At 42.1% G+C, this 23,932-nt stretch overlaps 1 protein-coding gene across 1 annotated transcript in view; it reads left to right on the top strand.

The window, feature by feature from the left end:
- The first annotated feature begins 2,067 nt into the window (after positions 1 to 2,067).
- IKBKB (inhibitor of nuclear factor kappa B kinase subunit beta) overlaps positions 2,068 to 23,932 on the top strand; it is a 32,876-nt gene continuing 11,011 nt past the window's right edge. The window contains exons 1-12 of the mRNA XM_063311096.1: positions 2,068 to 2,291; positions 8,813 to 8,907; positions 10,141 to 10,258; positions 13,144 to 13,213; positions 14,755 to 14,843; positions 16,070 to 16,159; positions 16,762 to 16,886; positions 18,428 to 18,535; positions 18,637 to 18,766; positions 19,384 to 19,578; positions 19,923 to 20,037; positions 21,832 to 21,955. Coding sequence (XP_063167166.1) covers positions 2,169 to 2,291; positions 8,813 to 8,907; positions 10,141 to 10,258; positions 13,144 to 13,213; positions 14,755 to 14,843; positions 16,070 to 16,159; positions 16,762 to 16,886; positions 18,428 to 18,535; positions 18,637 to 18,766; positions 19,384 to 19,578; positions 19,923 to 20,037; positions 21,832 to 21,955 — 1,382 coding nt within the window. The 5' untranslated portion in view covers positions 2,068 to 2,168. The remainder of the gene's footprint in view (positions 2,292 to 8,812; positions 8,908 to 10,140; positions 10,259 to 13,143; positions 13,214 to 14,754; positions 14,844 to 16,069; positions 16,160 to 16,761; positions 16,887 to 18,427; positions 18,536 to 18,636; positions 18,767 to 19,383; positions 19,579 to 19,922; positions 20,038 to 21,831; positions 21,956 to 23,932) is intronic.

Below are 23,932 nucleotides of genomic sequence, written 5' to 3'. Positions count from 1 at the left end.
ATGTCAGTACAGATCACAAGCCCATAATTTTAGAACATGTAATCAACTCAGAGCCAGATAGATACCCAGTCTCCCGATGGGCTCTGCAATTGGAAATGTCATAAAAGCACTACCCCATGATAATCCCTCAGCTAACTGGCTTCCTGATATGCACAGTGCAGCTGATGATGGGCTATTTACCAGATAAATAAGAATTTTTGCCTTAACCAGCCACTTTAGCAGCATAGAAAACACTGCTTGGACTGGCCTGTCAGATATAACAGGAAAAAATGCACTACAGTGCAAAGACATGAATGGACAAGGCCCTCCCTCCTGAGCAAGATCTTGTCGCTGCTGGATTTTATATTCATTTACTTTCTATTTATATTGGTTGTTTGTATGATAATTTATGTCTTTTATAGTTTTAACTTCCAATTTTATTGTAAACTGCCCAGAGTCCCCCTTTGGGGGAGATGGGCGGTGATAGAAATTTGAAAAATAAATAAATAGACAAACTGTCATTTTCTCTCGGCATTAATATTGGTTTACAATGGAAAATCCAGCCTGTGAACATTCAGCCTGTAAGGCAGGATGGAGGTGGTGCATCCCTCAAGCTCCTTGATCTCTCAGCAGCTTTTGATATTGTTGACCACGGTATCCTTCTGGACCAGCTGCGGGGTTTTGGAGTGGGAAGCCTTGTGTTGCAGTAGTTTGCCTCCTTCCTTAATGATCATTTCCAGTCAGTGTTGACAGGAGGGGAGAGATCATGCCCATGGCTGCTTGCCGTGCAATTCAAGGTGCTGGTTGTCACCTATAAAGCCCTTCATGGCATAGAGCCTGATTATCTGCAGGATTGCCTGTCTTCAGTCATTTCTGCCCGCTTAGTACATTAAGGCAGAGTAGGTGTGCTTCAGGTCCTCTCAATTAAACACTGTTGTCTTGTGGGACCAAGGACATGTGCCCTTTCTGTCACATTCCCTGCCCTCTGGGACAGCATCCCCCCAGAGATACAGATGGCACCCACTCTCCTGGGGTTCCAGAAGGCCCTTAAGACCTGGCTCTGTTCCCAGGCCTGGGGTTACTGTGTTAATGGAGCCCCTGTTGTGTTTTTAACTGTTGTGGCTGTTTTTGTCTGGGTTGTTAGGCTTTGTGGTTAGTCATGTTAAAACTCAGCAATTCTGGTTTATTCGATAAAGCATGGTTAAGTGAGCCAGGTCAAAGCTGAAATCCTTTGCAAATATGCAGGGATATGCTTTGCCGTTGGAACAAGCAGTAATGCTGCACTACAGAAATGGATGCAGGCGCTGTAACTTGCCAATGCTAAACCGTATCTTTCTCCACTCCTTAAGCTGACAAGGTCACCCATAATTCGGTGCATCACGGCTTACTTATGGGTTTGCACAATTGATTCAGTCATAAGGTGGTCCTATGGCTGGATTGATACAAGGTGGTTGGCTGGTGTTTGACTCAGTGGCTACTTTGAGCGACCTGCTATACAAGGCTAAAACAAGATTGGGTAGTTTGTGATGCAGTGTGCTTGGGAACCCAAGCTTTGTCTTAGCCTGTTGTGGGAATCAGGCCATCGAGCAGAGCAAAATCTGGTTGGTTACCTGGTGTGGGCACAGCCTATTAGGTGAACAGTTTGGCTAACCGGGGTTTAGAATTCAGCAGATTGTGAGAACCCACTCCCTGCGGAGGGGCAGTTGCCGGTCCCTGTGCTTGGACCCCAATTGCACTGCTGTAACAATTCTGGCAGGTTGTCTGAAAGCAGCCCAAGACCAATCCAGCTCAGGAGTACTGAACCTGCGGAGCCCACTCCGGAGGCGACAGGTGGCTCTGCGATACCTCAGGCGGCCACCAGGGGGCAGCCCGGGGGCCCCCCGGAACTCCGCCCTCCGCTGCCCTCTAGCGGCCGGCCAGGGCGCTGCAGCCCAGAGCCTCCGCGGGCAGCGCCTCGCCTGCTGCGCGACCCCGGCGCCGGGCCTCGCTCACCCGGCTTCCCGGCCTCCTCGCCTCCGCCGAAGCTACTCCTTTAAGACCCGGCCTCCAGGCCGCCGCCTTCTTCCTCCTCGCGACGCGGAAGTGGCCCCGGGCCTAGCGCTGCTGCCGCCGCCGCTCCTCCTGAGGCGGCAGCGATCTCTCCTCAGGCTGTCGCCGGCCTCCGCCGGCCGGGCCCGGCCCAACCAGCCATGCCGCCGCCGCCGCCCTCGCCCTCGGCGCCTCTGCAGCCCCTCAGCAGCTGCGGCCCGTGGGAGATGCGCGAGCGCCTGGGCACCGGCGGCTTCGGCAACGTCATCCGGTGGCAGCACAAGGTGAGCGGGGCGCGCGCGGGACGGAGGGGAATTGGCGGGAAAGGCCAGCGCGGGGTCCCCAAGGCCGCCAGCCCCCCTCCCCTCTCCCCTCTCCCCTCGAGAGGATTGTTTCCCCTTTTGGGTTAGAAGGGGAAATAAGGCCGTCTCTCCCCCCCCCCCCCCAAAAAGGGCGTCAGATCGGTGGCTTTCAGTTTCGGGGCGGCCTTTCCGAGGTTGCTTCCTTTTTTCCTCACTGACGGACCCGCGCCTTCTTTCTCCTCTTCGCTGACGGATTTGTAGCTTCCATCCTTGCCGCAGTTCCGTCCCCCGGCCTCGGAGGCGCAATAAGCGCCGCGCTGAGGTGTTTTAAAAAATCAGCCAGGTTCAAATGGAAGTGAAAAATCAGTGTGTGTGTACGTATATAGTATATATTTATACATATATGCTTTCTTTATACTTTACATCAGTGTTTCTCAACCTTGGCCGCCTGGAGGTGTGTGGACTTCAACTCCCAGAATTCCCCAGACACACTGCTTTATATATATATTTATTGTTGTTTATTCGTTCAGTTGCTTCCGACTCTTCGTGACTTCATGGACCAGCCCACGCCAGAGCTTCCTGTCGGTCGTCACCACCCCCAGCTCCCCCAGGGACGAGTCCGTCACCTCTAGAATATCATCCATCCACCTTACCCTTGGTCGGCCCCTCTTCCTTTTGCCTTCCACTCTCCCTAGCATCAGCATCTTCTCCAGGGTGTCCTGTCTTCTCATTATGTGGCCAAAGTGTTTCAGTTTTGCCTTTAATATCATTCCCTCAAGTGAGCAGTCTGGCTTTATTTCCTGGAGGATGGACTGGTTGGATCTTCTTGCAGTCCAAGGCACTCTCAGAATTTTCCTCCAACACCACAGTTCAAAAGCATCGATCTTCCTTCGCTCAGCCTTCCTTATGGTCCAGCTCTCGCAGCCATATGTTACTACGGGGGACACCATTGCTTTAACTATGCGGGCCTTTGTTGTCAGCGTGATGTCTCTGCTCTTGACTATTTTATTGAGATTTGTCATTGCTCTCTTCCCAAGAATTAAACATCTTCTGATTTCCTGGCTTCAGTCAGCGTCTGCAGTAATCTTTGCGCCTAGAAATACAAGGTCTTTCACTGCTTCTACATTTTCTCCCTCTATTTGCCAGTTATCAATCAGGCTGGTTGCCATAATCTTGGTTTTTTTGAGGTTTAGCTGCAAGCCAGCTTTTGCACTTTCTTCTTTCACCTTCATCATAAGGCTCCTCAGTTCCTCTTCACTTTCAGCCATCAAAGTGGTATCATCTGCATATCTGAGATTGTTAGTGTTTCTTCCAGAGATTTTAACTCCAGCCTTGGATTCCTCAAGACCAGCTTGTCGCATGATGTGTTCTGCATACAAGTTGAATAGGTAGGGTGAGAGTATACAGCCCTGCCGTACTCCTTTCCCAATCTTAAACCAATCCGTTGTTCCGTGGCCTGTTCTTACCGTTGCTACTTGGTCGTTATACAGATTCTTCAGGAGGCAGACAAGATGACTTGGTATCCCCATACCACTAAGAACTTGCCACAATTTGTTATGGTCCACACAGTCAAAGGCTTTAGAATAGTCAATAAAACAGAAATAGATGTTTTTCTGAAACTCCCTGGCTTTTTCCATTATCCAGTGGATATTGGCAATTTGGTCCCTAGTTCCTCTGCCTTTTCTAAACCCAGCTTGTACATCTGGCAATTCTCGCTCCATGAATGGCTGAAGCCTACCTTGCAGGATCTTGAGCATTACCTTACTGGCATGTGAAATGAGTGCCACTGTTCGATAGTTTGAACATTCTTTAGTGTTTCCCTTTTTTGGTATGGGGATATAAGTTGATTTTTTCCAATCTGATGGCCGTTCTTGTGTTTTCCAAATTTGCTGGCATATAGCATGCATTACCTTGACAACAACATCTTGCAAGATTTTGAACAGTTCAGCTGGGATGCCGTCGTCTCCTGCTGCCTTGTTATTAGCAATGCTTCTTAAGGCCCATTCAACCTCACTCTTCAGAATGTCTGACTCTAGCTCACTGACCACACCGTCAAAGCTATCCCCGATATTGTTACCCTTCCTATACAGGTCTTCTGTATATTCTTGCCACCTTTTCTTGATCTCTTCTTCTTCTGTTAGGTCCTTGCCATCTTTGTTTTTGATCATACCCATTTTGGCCTGGAATTTACCTCCAATGTTTCTAATTTTCTGGAAGAGGTCTCTTGTCCTTCCTGTTCTATTGTCTTCTTCCACTTCCGCGCATTGCTTTTTTAAAAACAATTCCTTGTCTGTTCTGGCTAATTTTGGAATTTTGCATTTAATTGGGCATATCTCCCCCTATCACTGTTGCCTTTTGCTTTCCTTCTTTCTTGGGCTACTTCTAGTGTCTCAGCAGACAGCCATTTTGCCTTCTTGGTTTTCTCTTTCTTTGGGATGTATTTTGTTGCCGCCTCCTGGACAATGTTGCAAACTTCTGTCCATAGTTCTTCTGGGACCCTATCTACTAAGTCCAGTCCCTTAAATCTATTCTTCACCTGCACTGCATATTCCTTAGGAATATTAGTGAGCTCATATCTAGCTAATCTGTGGGTCTTCCCTAACCTCTTTAGTCTGATCCTAAATTGTGCAATAAGAAGTTCGTGATCTGAACTACAGTCAGCTCCAGGTCTTGTTTTTACCGACTGTATAGATGTCCCCCACCTTTGGCTGCAAAGGATGTAGTCAATCTGATTTCGGTGTTGTCCATCTGGTGAAGTCCATGTATAAAGCCGTCTCTTAGGTTGTTGGAAGAGAGTGTTTGTTCTGCAGAGTGAGTTGTCTTGGCAAAATTCTATCAGCCTATGTCCTGCTTCGTTTTGTTCTCCCAGGCCATGCTTACCTGTAATTCCAGGTGTCATCTGACTGCCCACCTTAGCATTCCAGTCTCCCGTGATGAAAATAACATCTCTTTTAGGCGTGTTGTCCAGTAGGTGCTGCAGATCCTCATAGAACTGCTCTACTTCAGCTTCTTCAGCATCTGTGATTGGGGCGTATATTTGGATCACTGTGATGTTAGATGGCTTGCCCTGAATTCGAATTGAGATCATTCTATAGTTTTTTGGATTGTATCCAAGCACTGCTTTATCCACTTTACTATTAATTATGAAGGCTACTCCATTTCTTCTGTGGTCCTCTTGTCCACAGTAGTAGATCTGGTGGTCATTTGATGTGAAGTAGCCCATTCCAGTCCATTTCAGTTCGCTGACACCCAAAATGTCTATCTTTAATCTTGACATCTCACCAATAACCACATCCAATTTGCCTGGCTCATAGATCTTACATTCCAGGTTCCAATGGTGTGTTGATCCTTAGAACATCGGATTCGCCGTTCACCACCAGCACCGTTGGCCGCTAGCCATCCTTTCGGCTTTGAGCTAGCTGCGTCATCACGTCTGGGGCTAGTTGAACTCATCCTCTGTTCCTCCCCAGTAGCATTTTGACCATCTTCCGACCTGGGGGTCTTATCTTCCGATGGTATACCGACATATCTCTGGTTGTGCTGATCCATTTAGTTTTCACGGCAAGAATACTGGGGTGGGTTGCCATTACCTTCCCCAGGGATCGCATTTAGTCTGACCTCTCTGTCATGACCTTCCCGTCTTGGGTGGCCCTTCACGGTTTAGCTCATGGCATCACTGAGGTGCTCAAGCTCCAGCACCATGACAAAGTAACGATCCTTTGCTGAAGATATATATTTATAGTATATATATATATTTACATAGTATATATTTATAGAATTCTGGGAGTTGAAGTCCACACATCTTCAAGTGGCCAAGGTTGAGAAACACTGCTATCTATCTATCTATCTATCTATCTATCTAGTGTTTAATATCATTCATATATGATATTATTCATATATGATTAACAAGTAGCCTTAAGGATCTGAGGGGCTCTGGATTTTGGTTCCGAGCAGCCTTTCCTACCCTACTTTCTTTTTCCCTTTCTTGCTGGTTGATCTATAACTTCCTCTCTTCCTTCAGACATTCTGGGGTTTGGCAGCACCAATTAAACAAATTAATAGGTTTCTCTGTTGCTCAGTTTCCAAGGACACTGAGCATCTTACAAATAATAAAGAGAAAATGGAAATATAAAAGAATCAGATATGGAGGGAGCAGAAGACATCGGTGGGTTGGGCTTTGAGCTTGTCCTAGCTTTCTTTTTTGCTTCCTTATTTATTTCTAGCTTCCTTCCTTTGTCAGTTTATGTGGTGCTCTCTGAACCCTCACAGCGGTTAACAAATAATAAATGTAAAGTTGAAATATAAAAGAAGGAGCAGAGGGTATTTGTGGGGTTTGGCTTTGAGTTTTCCTAGCTAGGTTTTTGGCTTTCTTTGTCTTTGTCAGTTTATACGGTGCTTCATTTCTGAACCCTCAGAGCAGCTAAAAAATAAACATCAAATTAAAATACATTTTAAAAATCCATTTCGGAAGGAGCAGGGGGCATCATGGGTTTTGGTTTTAGGCATTTCTTATCTTTCTTAATTATTACTTATTTTGGATTTATATGCTACTCTACTTCCAAAGACTCCAAGTGGCTTACAAATAATAAGCATAAATACAAAACACTTAAAAAATCAGTAACCTAACATAGCAGCAAGAAGGCCTTGATGTGCCACTATTCTGTCACTATTCTTCAGGTGTCCACTTTGAAAGTATGAAAGTGATGGTCTAAATATCTGGGGATCATCTGTTCCAGACACAGGGACCATCACTGACTGTTATCAAGCACATGTCACTCCCTCAGGTTTGGGACCCTCAGCAGTCCCTCAGTTCCTGAAAGCAGGAAGGAAGATATCTGCAGGCATTCTTTTATTATAATGAACAATGAGAGCAAAACTTAGAAGATTTAAGTCCTTAGAGTTGCAAGGACTATCTGTGTCCCACCAAGATGACTTCTGAGGCCCACCTGAGGTAGACATATCATGGTTGAGAAGCCCTGATTTGAATCAATTCTAAGGAATTGGGTCTCAAACTGGGAATATTGTGTGTTGGACATGGCCAGCAGCTTCACAATGTAATAGCATATAAAAATCTGTGGTCCCAACCAAATAGATGTTTTTCTGTGACATTGCTTGTGTAATTGGCGTTCAGGAATCTGTGAAGAAACCTTATTTGCAGTATTGCCTAGGTTGCCTTAAAAAGTGCTTAGATTACCAGCATTATAGGAACCTCATCCAGAAACATTTTGTGCAGATTTTTGTTTCTGGTGTCCCCAGCAGTTGCTAAGTCACATTTTTATTCTGTTCACTTCTCAGCCTTATGCTCCCCCTCCAGTAAGGGCATACAGTACATCTTTAGTAGAAGGTTATGAATGCTGTATATTAACCCAGGTCATAGCTAAGATTAGAAAGCCATTGAAAAACCCTAAAGGTGTTGCTCCTCCAGGTAAAACAAATTATTGTGGTAGAAGCTTGAAGGAACCAGAGTCCTCTTGTCATATTGCATGAAATGTTATCTGTGATTTTTTTTCGTACATTTGATTATATGAACTCAAGCTCATGAAAGCTAATATTCAGGAAGAGAGAAAGGGAAAGGGAAATCTAAAGCAAAAGAAAAGGAGCAATGCAAGCACCATTTGGCAAAATGTCACATGGACTCAGCTTCCTTCAGCTTGGCACTTTCCAGAGGTGTTCACTACAATTCCATCATCCTCAGCCAATAGGGCTGTTGTCAACCATCCTCGATGGTCAGATTGGAGAAGGCTTCCTGAAATTGTGTCCTCTATGCAGGGCAACGTGAGAATTGCCAGGGTGACAGCAGGGGTGGAACTGGGGATTTCAGCAGGAAAGGAGTATGTGGTTATACCTCCCTCAAGATCGGTTTCTCTGCTAATGACAGATTGGTGGGGAAAAGGGACTGTCTTCCGGATCTCCACAGATCCTAACAAGGGGGTCTCCAGTGACAGATGGTAGGGAAGGGAGGAGAGGAGGGACAAGAGAAACAAAAACATCCTGATGGGATGCCTTCTGGGGACTGAGCTGCAATCCTTGCCTTTAGTTCCTTCACCCCTGAGGATGCAGCCTGCCTGCTATGACTGGATTCTTTCTTGATGTTCCTCTCTGCATTGTCTCATCATCCTCTGTGTCACAACATGAAATATTATCAAACTAATTATTTTATCAAGGGGCTGTTATAGTTTCCCCAGATTTAACAAGGTCCTCCTTTGATCTCCCTCTAGCACACTGGCAGAGTTCACTCGTCCTGCTGAGCCATAAAGCAGCTTGTAGGGATTTGATACTGTGATATGTTAACCAAGATTTATGTGTAAACTGGCTGTTGTAGTATTTTAATGTTTATTTATCAAATTTATATAGCCGCCCATTTCACAGATAGATCATGAATAAAACAGACCATGGCTTATATGAAGTTGCTGTTATATGCAGTTGCTGAAAGTTTAAAGGTCTTTACATTGTGTTTGCATTATTGGAGAGAAAAGAGCAAAAAAAATCCCCTTCTTTTATAGGAAACTGGGGAGCAAATTGCAATCAAACAGTGTCGTCAGGAGCTGAGCCCCCGCAACCGAGAAAGATGGTGTTTGGAAATACAGATCATGAAACGGTGAGCAATACTGGAAAACTCAAGTTTCCACAAACATTGTAAGAAGTAGTTATTTGATGAGTGTATTTAACCGGAAAATTATAATCCTGCCAAATGCCAGGTGCCACTGCTAACATGATCCAAAGTCTGGAGTATTCTTGTGTGTCACTTCAGCTGAAAAGAAATTACTTGTTTCTTCTTAAACCAAGTATGTCCCGATTTGGTAGTTCCCAAACCTCAAGACCCTGAGCCTATGAAAGTGGAAACAGTTGTGGTGATAGCATACACCCAGGCTTGCCTAATTTAGCTGTATTTCTGAGAGAATCTGACCTTTGAAATGTATGTAAGGCATTAAGTATATGCATATATCAATTAAGATGGACAACTTTGTAAGCTGGCTAGGTCTCTGCATGAAACCTGGGTGATCATAAAACAGCAAGCAAGCTCAGGATCATCACAAAGATTAAGAGCATACCAAAACACATTTTATAGGTCAAGAAATTAATTATATGTCAGATAGAAATGCATACAGTCTCATTCTATGTATGTTTATTCTGAAGTAAATTCAAATGTTTGTTTAGTGGTAAAAGTGACTAGAGGGTTGCCCTGATTCTAAGTATCATTCTGTTCTAGGTAAGATCCCTTCATGCTTCTCTTTGAGAGTTAGAAAATCTTCCTCTTGCTACTTATCTTTAGCTCATCTATAAACTGCAGCATGAGTCTTGCCATGCTGCTTATTTTGTGGTGAAATTTAATAACTAATTCTGTAGTATTTTGTTTTCAAAATGACAGTATCTTTAATTAAAGTAATATTACATATATTAATGGATGAACAGTATCAGCATTATTGCTCATTCATTTCTTGGTAATCCATCAATATTTAATTATTTAATCTTACAATATATGATATGCAGAATCGTGTTTTATATATATTGAATTTTCTTAAGGATACATGTAAATAAAAGAGCAACATAATTAGAAATGTACTTGAAATATTCTCTTTAATGTGTATGACAACAGGAAAGGATTTGGGACAAGGGTGCTGCTTGCATAGGGTAGTGATACAAGCAGAGGCTTAAAGGATAAGAGTGTGCTCTTGGGTATGCCCCAGAATCCTTTGCAGAGTTTCAGCATTCAAGTATTCTGTGTCACCACTTAACGTACAAGCATTCGTTAAAGCTACTGCTTTAAAGTTGAGTGCCAGATTGTCCAGAGCTTTTGTGTATTCTCTATGTGTTCTTTTCTTTCTCATAGTCTAAATCACCCCAATGTGGTGGCTGCCCGGGATGTTCCGGAAGGGATGCAAAATGTTGCACCCAATGACTTGCCACTGCTGGCTATGGAATATTGCCAGGGAGGAGATCTTAGAAGGGTGAGTCTTTTGGTGCCTACACTATTGCATGTCAGAAAGAAATGGAAACACTGCGGAGTATGATCCTCTTTTCTCAAGCTGTTGTTATGGGTATTTTTGAACTTTCCAGCGTGTAGTTAGAGCTTTGCTTGAAACTGTGGCATGGGTCTAGAAGCTGTATTCTTCTGAAACAATGTGTTGCTTAATATGGTCTAGTGGTTAAGGTGCTGGGCTAGAAACCAGGAGACTGAGAGTTCTAGTCCCACCTTAGGCATGAAAGCTGGCTGGGTGACCTTGGGCCAGTCCTTCTGTCTCAGCCCAACCCACCTCACAGGGTTGCTGTTGTGGGGAAAATAGGAGGAGGAAGGAGTATTAGGGATGTTCGCTGCCTTGAATTATTTCTAAAAATAATAAAGGCGGGATAAAAAATAAGTAAGTAAATAAATAAATAAATATTATGAAATTGGACGGATTTATCCGTAGACACTACATGGAAATGAAAGTTGGACTTTAAAGAAGCAGGGTGGAAAGAATATTGATGCTTTTGAACTTCAGTGTTGGAGAAGACTCCTGAGACTACTATGGATAGTCAAGAAAACAAACAAATGGGTTAAATCTAACAGATCAATCCAAAGTTCTCACTAGAGATGCAAACGACCAGGCTCAAATTATCCTACACATTATATGAAGACCCACCTCTCTGGAGAAGGCTGTATTGCTGGGAAAGGTGGAAGGAAAGAGAAGAAGAGGACAACCAGCAGCAAGGGGGTGGACTCAGTTACAGTGGTGATGGCGGAACCATTGGAAGACCCGAAGGACCAGTTTAAGTCATGGAGAAAATCTGTGTGGTTGCTAAAAGCTGACATCAACCTGATGGCACATAATTAGTTATGCTTTGAATAGGCCTGTTGAAATAAATGGGACTTAAGTTACTTATGACTAACTTGCCCTATTCATTTGCACACTTGTGGCATGACCTAGGTTTGGGTCCAGTCTACTGTCGGGGAAACTTTATTACAAGGTCTACATATGGAAAACCTGCTACAGGAAAATCTGTTTTTAAAGCTCTTGAGAGAGTTGCTTATTTTTCCCTCTCTATTTCATTTAGGTGTGTTAAAAAGAGAGGCAGGCATGTTCCGCTTTGGCTTCTTCCTAGCGTGAAGGCTCTGTGGCTTCCAGGCAGGATTTCTAGGGATGTATGTGCTTGATTCTGCAAGAGGGAAAGTATATTATCCAAAATTGTTAAATCAATTTTTAAAAAAAAAATCTAATTCTTATAGTTGAGAAGATATACTGTATATGAAGATATGCAGGGCACACCTGATGAAATCTCAGCCTGAAAACAGCAGTGGTTTGAAGAAGTTAAAGATCAGTTTTGTCATTGTGCAAAGCATATGATTTTTTTTTCTTTTTTGCTATTTCTTAGAATGGAAGCAGGTATCAAGGAATGGGCTACTTTCTGTTTGGGTAGGCAAGGCTTCGGCAAAGCAGCTTTGCGTGCATTTTCCTGGATCTGGGAAAGCCCTTTCCCAGTTCCGGTCCTGCCTAGCTCCAAAGGGCAGGGCATCCTGGAACACTCTTGTCTTTCTTCAGTTTTAGTTCACTTTTTGCATGACTCAAATGACAAAAGGTTTAATCAGGATGGAGAAAAAAACATTAAAAAGAAGAAAGAAGAAACGAATGACACTGAGAAGATTGTGGTGACTACAGACACACTGTTCCTTTTGCAGGCAGGAAATAGCAACCCTGCATTGTCTCTAGACTCCTTGGGGCTGCTCTTCCAAGAGGAGGTAGGTGGCTGCAATAGGCAGGCACGAATTAACTCTGCGGATTAAAGAAACCCCAGAGGCGGGGACAGCACGTCGAGTATGAGATTCTGGGGGGAGAGCATCTCCTCTACTTGTCTCTCAGTAATGGGAAAGTCCAGAACTGGAATATTGTTATGTGTCCCAGCTTTGGACCAACAATCTGATGGAGTGGAATAGGTCAAACCACAGTGATCCTCCCTGACTGTAAACAAATTCAGTAGGTCTCATGTTAGTGTAACTTGAGTTGACTGTATTCCAGTAGGTCGGCAGATTAATTGAAGTGGGAGGGAATGCAAATTCTCTGTGAAAAAATTAAAATGTTTCAGTATTTTATGTCTGTGGAGAGAATTAGATTATCTCATCTCTCAGGAACATGGAGGATTCAGCTCTCTGATGAGTGAACTAAGCAATTCTTGAACCTTTTCCTGTGGAGACTTTTATACAACTCTTCCCCTATAGAAAAAAAAGTTTATAATAAAGAGTGTTCTAATCTGCAAAATCTGGTGACCAGAGATGGAAGTGTGATGACCAACTTATTTTAAAACGTTTCATCTCTCTCTAAGGAGGGTTGTGGAAAGTGTTATGGAATATGATTTCCAGTTGTCAAACAAGAGAAATCCAAATTTGCTTCATTAAAGTAGGACTCAGAATTAAACTTCAGTTGTTGCAAAATTTGGCTTTGGTTGGCACTCAATTCTTGCTTTTAGTGTTATCTCAGAGTTCCATACGCATTGCTACATGCTAGGCTGCTGACATCAAAATCTCTCCCTCTGGTATGCTATTTTATAAAGTGTGTTCTACCCCACTCTTCCCTGGGATGATGCAATATTTATTTTACATTCAAGACACGTATGTTTTTAGATATAGCAGAGTGTAAGTATATCCTCTGAGAACCAGTACAGTGTAGAAGAGCAAGTACTGTGGGACTTGATATGGTTCTGAAACTCAGTTCTGGAAGTGTCACTTGTTAGCTGACAAATCTCCCTTTGTAGAATTAAATGCTTCTTGAAAAATAAAATAAATTTATTTAGCTATACTGCAAAATGTAAAACTCCTATAAAGATAGATTATTTTCTTGTCTTTCCTTGTAATCCATAGCATCTGAACCAGTTTGAGAATTGCTGTGGCCTACGTGAGAGAGAAATTCTCATTTTATTGTCAGATATTGGTAAGTAATTTGTGGGGACCTAGTCTGAAGGTAAGGAATCTCAAGAAGTGGATTACAGATAGCAGTGTGGGGCTGAAACAGTTCTGAGCTTGGCCACATTCCAGCAAAGGTCTCCTAGTTGAGCCCATGGAAGCAACCACATGCATTGAGAGCACTGTAGTATTTATTACAATTGCTTTTATGTTGTTGATTCAGCACAGTCGATTCAGTGGATTGAAAAGCTGTTTTTTTCAGATTTCATTCCTCCTTTTTTGTTTATTCTTAAAGGCAAAATGCTCATTCTAAGCTACGTGGGTATTTTTTAAATTAGTAACGTAGGAAAAGCAAAATATGTTCTTGCATCTTGAAGAGGTTAACTAATGCCCATGTACCTCAGCAGTCATTCAGTTCTTAGAGTGTTATAATGCTGCTCATAGTCCTTGAGGACAGATTCTGCTCAGTGGCCCTACTTAAATGCTCTTTCCCTGCTTCCGATGCTCTGAGCCTTTGTACTGTTGCTGCCTGAGATTTCCACGTGTCCTAACAGTTAGGAATCACGCTGAGACGAGGAATAGGTCTCTAGTGTTTATTGCTGCTACATAAGACAGAAAATCCTAACAAACTGAAGAAGCGTGGGAAAACCCAGACAGATAAACCCCAAAAGTCAAGGCGGGTCTGATCTGTGTCTCTTTGAATGGCTGCTTAATTCCTCAGTTTCCCCCCTGGATAGAGGCCCCCTCCTGCTCGCCATCAGTGCTCATGACACCATGCTTCCCTTTTTTCTTGCACTACCATCAAATCCTAGTCTAAGAAGAGGTCACTTAGCCCATTCAGTTAACTCTGTTCTTGACACAGAAATCTACATTAAAGTATCCCTGACAAACGGTTGTCTGGTCTCTGCTGGAACACATCCAGGAAAGAGAAGACCACTGAGCTGCTGTTTCTTTAAGGACATTTTCCCATATATACAGCATAATCAACCTCTCTCTTTTTGTCACTTAAGATCTGATCCTGCACTCTAGTCAATAGAGAACACATCTTGGCCAATATCCTTTCAGGCACTTGAAGAATGATGATGACGATCTTCCCAAAGAAAGTCCAGAGCAATGCACAAAGCGCTCATTGAAAGTAAAATGCATTATAAAAGGTGTTTAAAAACTCCATAAAGTAATGTAACGATTTCCTCAAAAAATCCACCTAAAATCACAATATTTAAAGTATTTAAAGCATTTAAAGTGTCACCTGAAGTCACAGTAGGCAGTCCAATAGTACTTCTTTCTCCAGGAGAAAGTTTCATAAATGAGTAGCTGCTGTTGAGAAATCCCTGCTCCTAGTGACTATTAGGGTCCAAGCCCACAGTTGGAATCATGCCCTCCAGAGTCACCTTGTTTCAAACCTGAACATACCCCGCTTCTTTAGTCTCTCCATGTAAGACACAGTCTCCATTCCTCTGATCAAACTGACTGACCTTTTCTGAACCTGTTTCAGTTTGTCTGAAAACCCAATGCAGTATTTGTTTAATACCATAAACTTGGTTGATTATAATATTCGCTCAATATTAGCTTCAGCCCTCCGTTACCTTCATGAGAACAGGATCATCCACAGAGACCTGAAGCCAGAGAACATAGTCTTGCAACAAGGTGAAGAGAGGGTGAGTAAGATTCCTCTGGTATGTGTCCTTATTCCTCATAAAGTGCAGGAGGTTAGACATGGCTCTTCCCTTGTGTCAAATGTGTAGTGTACGGGGAGAGGCCTGTGGATGGCTTTCATTCACTCTCAGAGATTGACGTCCCATATTTAGTCAAAAAAGAAGGAAATAGAGTCTGGAGGTGGGTGTGCTGGCTTGCTTGCTTAATTTGTATGGCCGCCCATCTCACTTGCATGTGACTCTTAAGTGGCATACACAATACTTATGGGTCTGCTTTCTTTGTGTTGTGCTCAAATGGCTTAGAAGCCCTTTTCCGATTGCTCCATTTTTGGCTTGTTGCATAGTGTGTTTTGAATTGGGTGTCATGCTTTATGGTGGGGTAACAGAAGGCTGTGTGGGACGTGGTGGCGCTGCGGGTTAAACCACTGAGCTTGCCTATCGGAAGGTCGGCAGTTCGAATCCGCGTGACGGGGTGAGCTCCCGTTGCTAGTCCCAGCTCCTGCCAACCTAGCAGTTCGAAAACATGCAAATGTGAGTCGATTAATAGGTACCGCTTTGGCGGGCAGGTAACGGCGTTCCGTGTAGTCATGCCGGCCACATGACCACGGAAGTGTCTACAGACAAATGCCGGCTCTTTGGCTTTGAAACGGAGATGAGCACCGCCCCCTAGAATCGGACACGACTGGACTTAATGTCAAGGGAAACCTTTACCTTTACCTAAGGGAAGGCTATCCTGTCTTTGGGAGATACACTGGAGGGAGAGCTTGCTTTTCAGCTTTAGTGGGCACACTGGTTCTTGTGGCTCTTTTTCCCGACTCAGTCACGTTGCACATCACTTCTGTGGCCCCCTTCCTTTTTCTGCAGCAGGAAAGGGTTAGGATTTTAGGCAACTCTGATCTTGCCAGGGGCATTTATCATGTCTTTCCAGGGAAAACATAATTTATATACCACTTCCCATTAAGAAGTCTCAAAGCAGTTTATAATAAAATACAGTTGTATTTACACAATGTATTAACTCTAATTTATTAAATAATCTACAATAGTCTAGGTTCATGCAACCCTCTGAACTATAAAACGTGGTTTACAAATTGTGTTAGCTAAGTTTACACAACAAGTAATAATCCAGCACATTGGGCTGAGTGTGTTAGTTAACCCAGACAATGAATAACATCTCTCTCTCCCAGCATTCTTAGCATGCTCACACATGTCATCATTGTGCTTTTCTTTAGTTAATACACAAGATCATTGACTTGGGGTATGCCAAAGAACTGGATCAAGGCAGTCTTTGCACATCTTTTGTTGGGACTTTGCAATATCTGGTAAGTGTTCTTTTAGAGTAAGTAATGGGGCTTTCAGAAAAGTACAATGGGGTTTCAGATACGAAGAACAGAAGAAGTATATTGAAGCTGGGATGAACAGGGTGCCAGGCTGATATAGTGGGAAAGCATTTCAACTGTGGCCCATAGCCTTTCTTCCTGACAGGGACCAGTCTGCTTTTTCAATGTATACTGTCTGGTCCATAGTGATTTAGTTTGTCTTTTATAAGTAATAAAATGAACAGAGCTCTCCCAACTCCAACTCCTCTTCCTCAATGGATTTATCTTGCCATTTTTCAAATTCATTCTAATGTTACAGCATCACTGTAGCTTATAGTAGTGAATTCCATGACTGATGTGTCAAGAATAATTTCCGTTTGTGAGTCCTAACCCATCCATTGTTCTTAAAAGGCTCTGGCTTTGTAGGAGAAAGGAGTGACCATCCCAACAGTTCTAACTGAGAGTTCTTTCTTTTAAAGAAAATTCAGTGGATAGAGGAGTGTGCCCTAACTGGAAATAAGTCCTATTCAACTCCTGGTTTTCATTTCTGTGTAGGCAAGTATGAGATTGCATTGGTAGCCTGCTTTACGTTCTTAATGTTTTAGGCTCCCGAGCTGCTGGAACAACAGAAATACACTGTGACGGTGGATTACTGGAGCTTTGGCACACTGGCCTTTGAGTGCATAACTGGTTTCCGACCTTTCCTTCCCAACTGGCAGCCAGTACAATGGTAACTTGGACATGTTCTTGTAACTTGGATTTGGAGAAGTTATTGTAAGTAAGCCAGTGGTGTGATATAATGGTTAAAGTGCTGGATTAGAACCAGGTTCAAATCCACCCTTTGCCAAAGTTGCTCACTGGATTACTTTGGCTCAGTTGCTGCCTTTCAGCACAGCCACTGAACAGAGTGGTTGTTTTCCAAAGAAATTGGAGGCAGGAGCGCTCTATACCAGGGTTCCTCAACCTTGGCAACTCTAAGCTGTGCGGACTTCAACTCCCAGAATTCCCTAGCCGGATTTGCTGGCTGGGGAATTCCGGGAGTTGAAGTCCGCACAGCTTAGAGTTGCCAAGGTTGAGGAACCTGCTCTACACCCTTCCTTGAGCTCCTGCAGGAAAAGTAAGGTATTAATGATGTTCTGAAAATCTTTGAAAACCCAGCTCTTCTCCCACGCTTTGATCTGGGGTTGCTGCTGAGCCCCTGTAGGTCATTCCTTGGTTGTCTTGTTTGGTTTCTTTCTCTTCTAGAGGTCTGTGATTCTTACTTTTATTGTTCTTGCTCTTAAAGTGTAAGCTGCCCAGAGTCATTTGGAGTTGAGCGGCCACTAAGGCAAATAAATAAATAAAAGAAACAAACCCTGTGAGGTAGGTTGGGCTGACTGGCCCAAAGGCTCCTGGTGAACTTCAGCAATGTGTCCTAGTTTTCTTGTTTCTGGTAGTTTGTTGATCTTATTTATTCATTTTCTTGTTTCTAGTATGTTTATTATTTGTTTCCAGCATTTTTATGCTGCCTACTCAAGCAACGCTAAAATAATTGTTGGTGTACTTCTGCATACATCCTCTTTCTAATTTAGACAGTAAGAAACAGTTTGCTGTGCAATCATTTTTTGGGTTACAAATTGCTGCTGGGATAAGGAGCTGGGAGTAAGAAGCAGCTTCATCAGATCACAAGAGCAAAGCAGTGCAGGGTCTTCTACCTGAAATTCAGGAGAACGTTGTGTTTGATATGGATGCATTCGCATTTAGCACAAACCATGGTTTGATTTACGAGAATACTCCCTAAGCTTGCATATCCTCCCTCCTCCTCCTGTAATGGGGCTATGAAGAGGAGATTGGAAACTTCAGCTTTGTTTTGCATTAATGACAATAATTCAAGTAATAAATTGTGGGGAATTGAAAGCCAATTTCATAAACAATAATTTTATATTTGCTAGTTTTAATTATAGCTAAAATTAACCACAATTTGTTTGGGGTTGGATGTTATAACAAGCTAAGATACATTACAGTTCAGCCTCATAATATTACACTGTGTTTTGATACTACAGCCAAGTTGTTGTTGTTGTTGTTAAATAATAGACTTTGAACAGAAACATCACAATGCTTGTGGCAGATGCATGTAGCCACTGAGATGAATACTCTTGGCATCTGACAGTAGATTCAGGTTCATAAAAGCTTTTGACACAATACATTTCTTAGTTTTTATTAAGAAACAGACATATGCTGGAGAAAGAAGACTGAAATCCCTTACACACGGACCTCCCTTTATTCTCTTAGGCATGCAAAAGTCCGACAGAAGAGTGAGCTGGATATTGTTGTTTATGAAGATTTGTCTGGAGAAGTGAAATTTTCTAGCAAATTGCCATATCCTAATAATCTCAATAGGTAAGGAATTCTATGTAGATCAAAGAATCAACTCAGTACCCCTATCCCCTTAAGTAGTCATCCTCCTTCCCACTTTTATTATTTCATGCTTGCGTTCATAGTGTTTTGGCTGATAGACTGGAGAAATGGCTGCAGCTGATGCTTAAATGGCACCCACGGCAGAGAGGCACTCATCCCACCTATGGCACCAATGGCTGTTTCAAGGCTTTGGATGACATCTTGAATGTAAAGGTAAGTTCTGTTCTCCCTGAAATAGGGAGGGTGACATTTAGGATGGTGTGTTATATCAGTACACACTGGACCAGTCGGAAGTCCGGGTGATTTAATGTGTTGTATTGGGCATCCTAGCTTATTGATATATTTTATAGGTTTTCTCCATATTGTTCTGCAAATAGGAATGATTGATTACAGCTTTTTGAGCACTGATAGAGTGTAATGCAGAGTTATACAACATAATGCTGTCCAGGTGGTTTGGAAGACTTAAAGGGCCTTGGTCTGGGGTTATGGGCATTGTAGTCCACAAATATCTACAATTGGGGAAGGAAAAAAGAAAAATTGGGTACTGTTTGAGGTCTTAAAGTAGTATGGAGTTGGAATACATGGCAAAAATATGTTTAACATATTAGCCAGGTAAAAAATAGAGCAAGGAAAATGTTGTTTTCATTTAATTGAACCAGGTTTTTTAAAAAATGAGGTTTTTGACTCCTGGCTATTCTATGTAATGTGAGACTCAACTGACAGAAAGAGAGAAAGAACTTTTCATAACAATGTCTTTGTTGCTTTTTTATTTTTGGCAGCAGTAGTATTATTTTTTATTTCCCTTACTTTATGAGTATTTCTTTTTCCAGCTGGTTCGTATCTTAAACATGGCAACAGGTTCCATGCACGTGTATCCTCTGGCAGAGGGAGAGACTCTGCAGAGCATAAAGGCTAAGATCCAGGCAGACACTGGCATTCCAGAGCAGGACCAAGAGTTGTTACAAGAAGGAGGCCTAGTGTTATTTCCTGAGAAACTTGATGTTCAGTATCTAGCTGACATAAAGGTGAGTCTGTGATGTTTTCACTGGGTGGCACTCTGTGAGCTACGGCTGATGCTGAGATATTTTCAGCTATGAAGGATTAAATTCTTCCTTTTAATTAAAAGAAAGAATTTAATCCTTCATAGCTGAAAATATCTCAGCCTTTGAAAGTACTGATGTTTTAAAGTGGGGGGAAGAGCTTAGAGGGCAGAGATTCCTCTATAGGAAATACTTCGAAATTATCAAGAACCTTCGTCTGTGTCTTCCTTGACTCTCAAGGCAGGATCTTGGATACAACCAGGGAGACTTTCAGTGATTATAGAATGTCATCGTGCAAATGAAATGAAGAGTTATTTTTTTCCTTCCAGCTTAATGATGCCACAGCTGCTGATACTGGCCTTTTCTTCCTGTTTGATGACCGAAAAGTAGCCTATGAATCTCAGATCTCTCCACGGCCCCATCCAGAAAGCATAAACTGCATTCGTAAGAATCTGGGATGGGAAGAGACTTTCTTATTTTTTGCAGGAGAAGTTCCAGTAAAGAGTTTTCTCTGCTTATGTATTTAGACATATAATTGTGCTCTTTCTTTAAATGAATAACATTCCAACTTCTCTGTTAGTCTGGGAATGCGTAGAGAGAGACTTGATCATCTGGTTCAGGCTTAAGAGGTAAGGAATTACATGGCAGTCCTTAGCTTCTCTGCCATCATCGTGAAGCCTCGCCTGTTGAGTTTTCTGCCTTAGCTCAAATGCGACTTTTTTGTAGAGAAGAACAGAGTACTTTTCCTCAGTGCTCACCTTACTTTGGCCTCTAGTTGTCTTTCTATATTTCCTGCTGAATTACAGTGTGTATTATTGTACGAATCGTGTTGTATTCCTGTGGTTTTATGAAGAATAGCGCATTTCATTAGTTCAGTTTTCACATCAGTGCTCTCTTCTCTAAATGCACCAGTATCAGAAATGTACAGGCAACTAATTGGTCAATGTGTTTACCTGCCATTGCAAACTTGTGGCCATGTGTGTCTTGGCCTTAGGTAGGAAAGTTGTTCAACTGAAACCAGCAACCATTACTCAGCTCGGCTATCTGTGCTTTTATATATTGTCTCCACAACTGAGAAGGGGACATTAGTTTTTATGCTGAAGGTTGCCACTTTTGGGAGGAGAGCATACAGAACCCGCTTCAAAAGCTTTTATCTTTTTTTTTTTTAACCAAAAACCAGAATCTGGTAGCACTTTTTTGACTAACAAATTCTATTAAAAAGCTGTAACTCATGAAAGTGTATGCTTTTTAAAAATATATTATTAGTCTGAAAAGATGCTGCCAAACTCCTCCTGATTTTTGGCTACCAAAAATCAGTTCTCCTCCTGCAATATATTTTTACCTGTGGTGGTGGTTTCAGTTCTGTTTAAATAGTACAAATTAGCTTGGCTGTTTCAGATTCTCTTTAATCTTTGTGCGATTTTAAGCTGTCTTTAGATTTAGACACTAGTATCTATTTCTCCAATGGGATTCCACTTTCTCAAGCCTAGATCCAAAGCTAACTCTTGAGACTTCATTTTGATTATGACTGCTTCAGTTTAAAAAGATATGGGAAGAGCCAAAGGCAGTCACATGATTCTAGCCTCTCACACTTGGATAGGGTGCTGCTACTTGCATGTGGTCCTCGAACTAGTAAAAGAAATAATCTTCATAGTAAGAATGATGTTTCCTTTTGCATCATGAACAAGTTAGTTTTGTAACATCTACAGGTTAAATATATTAAGACGCTAGTATTCTTTACTTGACATGATTTATTTTGCTTTTGCTGATCATGATGAGGGACAAGGAATTATACCTGGAAATGGAATCCTGTTCAGACTGTTAGAAATATTCAAGCTTTCTTGCACAGGTTTGTGAGAGCTCTCCAAGCGTTGCCCAGACACATAGTTTATCTGTGCAGTCACAATGGTTAACAGCTTGCTTCAGGGAGGTACTGGAGGTTCTCAGGATCCTGAACTACATCAATACCAATTGCTGCACTGAACTGTATACCAGCTGGCAAGTCGGGTACCATCCATGTTAGCAAAGATACTCTCAACTGAAGCTTTGATTAGATAGAATTTGACACGATATCCAGCTAATCAGAAGATCAAGTTAGGGTCTAAAACCCTAAACATATCAAAGATCTTTTTATAGGAGCTAGCATTTGGCATGTAAATCAACTTTGCTTGTTTATGTATTTGCCAATCCCTATCCCTCGGTCTTGTTTTTCTTAGTGATTATATATTTCTTCCTCAGTTCAGGATCCCAAAAGGAACCTTGCCTTCTTCCAGTTGCGCAAAGTGTGGGGTCAGGTCTGGCACGCAATCCGAAGTTTGAATGAGGACTTCAATCAGCTTCAGAAAGGTCAACGAGCAGCAATGTATGTAATATAGCAGTATTTGTAAGAAAAAGGGCTGTCAAAATGTGTCTTTCTGAACTCTGCAACATCCCATGCCTGACCCCATCCCCAGAAGTCCAACTTCCTTATCCATTGTGCCATCTTAAAAATGTGGGCTAGTATGAGTTACATTTATTTGCCTAAAATGATTTGACTTATGCTAGTGCTTAGAGGCTCTGTTCAAATGCCTTCTGAAATTTCAAAATGGTACCAGGTACTGTCCTCCTCAGGCAAGCATTGGGGAGAAAACTGAAGGTATTAATTCTCAAGTTGCTGAATTCTGTCCACAGTACCAGTTCCTCTGAGTGTGAGGATTTGTTTCAGTAAGACTGAAAGAGCCACTGTCAGACTTGGAAGATGATGTAGTATGGGAGAACAAGGACGGCCTCATCCTAGGACATTACAAACTGCTGCCACAGACTATAGTTTTCAGAGCCTGCCTCCTCCTAGCCCGCTGGCCCTTGTGCATTAAAATGGCAATTTTAACTGTTCATTAAATTTATTAATTTATGTTTTAAAGAACTGAAGCCCCTGAAAACTTTGGGCTTGTCCATTCTGACATAATTGCCATATTTTCTCCATCTATTGGAAGCCAGTTATAATTTTGAATGAATTAGTGACCTTACTGCAGTCACTGAGCAGAACAATATACAATTTTACAACTGAAATTATAGATCCCAAATAAAAATACAAAAAGAGTAAAAGGACAGTAAATATTTATTTATTTGATTTCTCTGGCTGCCCATCTCAACAAGTAACTCTGGGTGGCCTACAATCATAAAAACATAAAACAGTTAAAATAATACAAAATAAATATATATGGTTGCCAAGTAAAAACTATTGCTGTAGATGTTAATATAGCCAAGATATATGCTGATAGTGAGACAATAAAAAGACAACACAGAAAGACACACAGGAACTAAAATGTCTGCTACACAGTCTGACTGAAGCTCGGTTGGCCACCTCGAGTGGGAAGGCAGCTGAGATTTTGGATCAGATTATACCTGAGTGGCCTCTCTGCACCCATGGATCCCAGAGCGCTCTCTGGTTCGTGGAAGAACTGAGGGAGATGAAGTGGGTGAAGAGATGCCTAGCGTGCCACTGGTGGACAACAAGGAGCGAACCCAATCAAACGGAGCCACTGTTAGAGCCCACCTTGTGGTGGTAAGGGCAGCAAAATGTTAAGTATTCCTCTGCCCTTATTGCATCTGCAGAGGGCCACCCAGTGGCCCTGTTTCGGGTAACCGGACCCTCCTTAGAGGGAGCGATTCCAAAGTTTACTTACAGAGATCAATCAATTTTATTTTGGTCATAGACCAGCATACAACTAGTAACATAACAATTACGCTAAAATAGAAATACAAATAAAAAGTCATACTGATAGCATAAAACAAGGAAAAGGTGAAATTATTAAGGTAAAATTACAAAGTACATGTCATGAGTACTGATGGTGAGCAGGAGGGGGCCCCTATCCAGGGGGGAAAATGCATGCGTAGTACTGAGGAGTTAAGCAGCCATTCAGAGAGACACAGATCAGGCCCGCCTTGACTTTTGGGGTTTATCTGTCTGGGTTTTTCCCACGCGTCTTCAGTTTGTTAGGATTTTCTGTCTTATGTAGCAGTAATAAAACACTAGAGACCTATTCCTTGTCTCAGCGTGGTTCCTGACTGTTAGGACAGTACAGGTATTAAAAAGCAAAAGAATTCTATAAAATTACAATTAATTTTACAATGAATAATCTAAATACTATAAATAATTAGGGCAAATAACTGTAAAAGGACATAAGTAATACTAGAATTTGTAAAACACTATGAAAATGTAAAGCTATGCTAGCTTATATTATCAAATCAAATCAATTTTTATTTGGTCATAGACTATCAAATAAACCAGAAGATTCACATCTGATTAGAATAAAAGAAAAAACACAAAATTCCCATACATACATACATACATACAAAA

Source organism: Candoia aspera, chromosome 9, assembly GCF_035149785.1.
Source record: "Candoia aspera isolate rCanAsp1 chromosome 9, rCanAsp1.hap2, whole genome shotgun sequence".
NCBI classification, from domain to species: Eukaryota; Metazoa; Chordata; class Lepidosauria; order Squamata; family Boidae; genus Candoia; species Candoia aspera.
The sequence above is the reverse complement of the archived record's forward strand: the minus strand, read 5'-3'. Positions and strand labels throughout refer to the sequence as shown.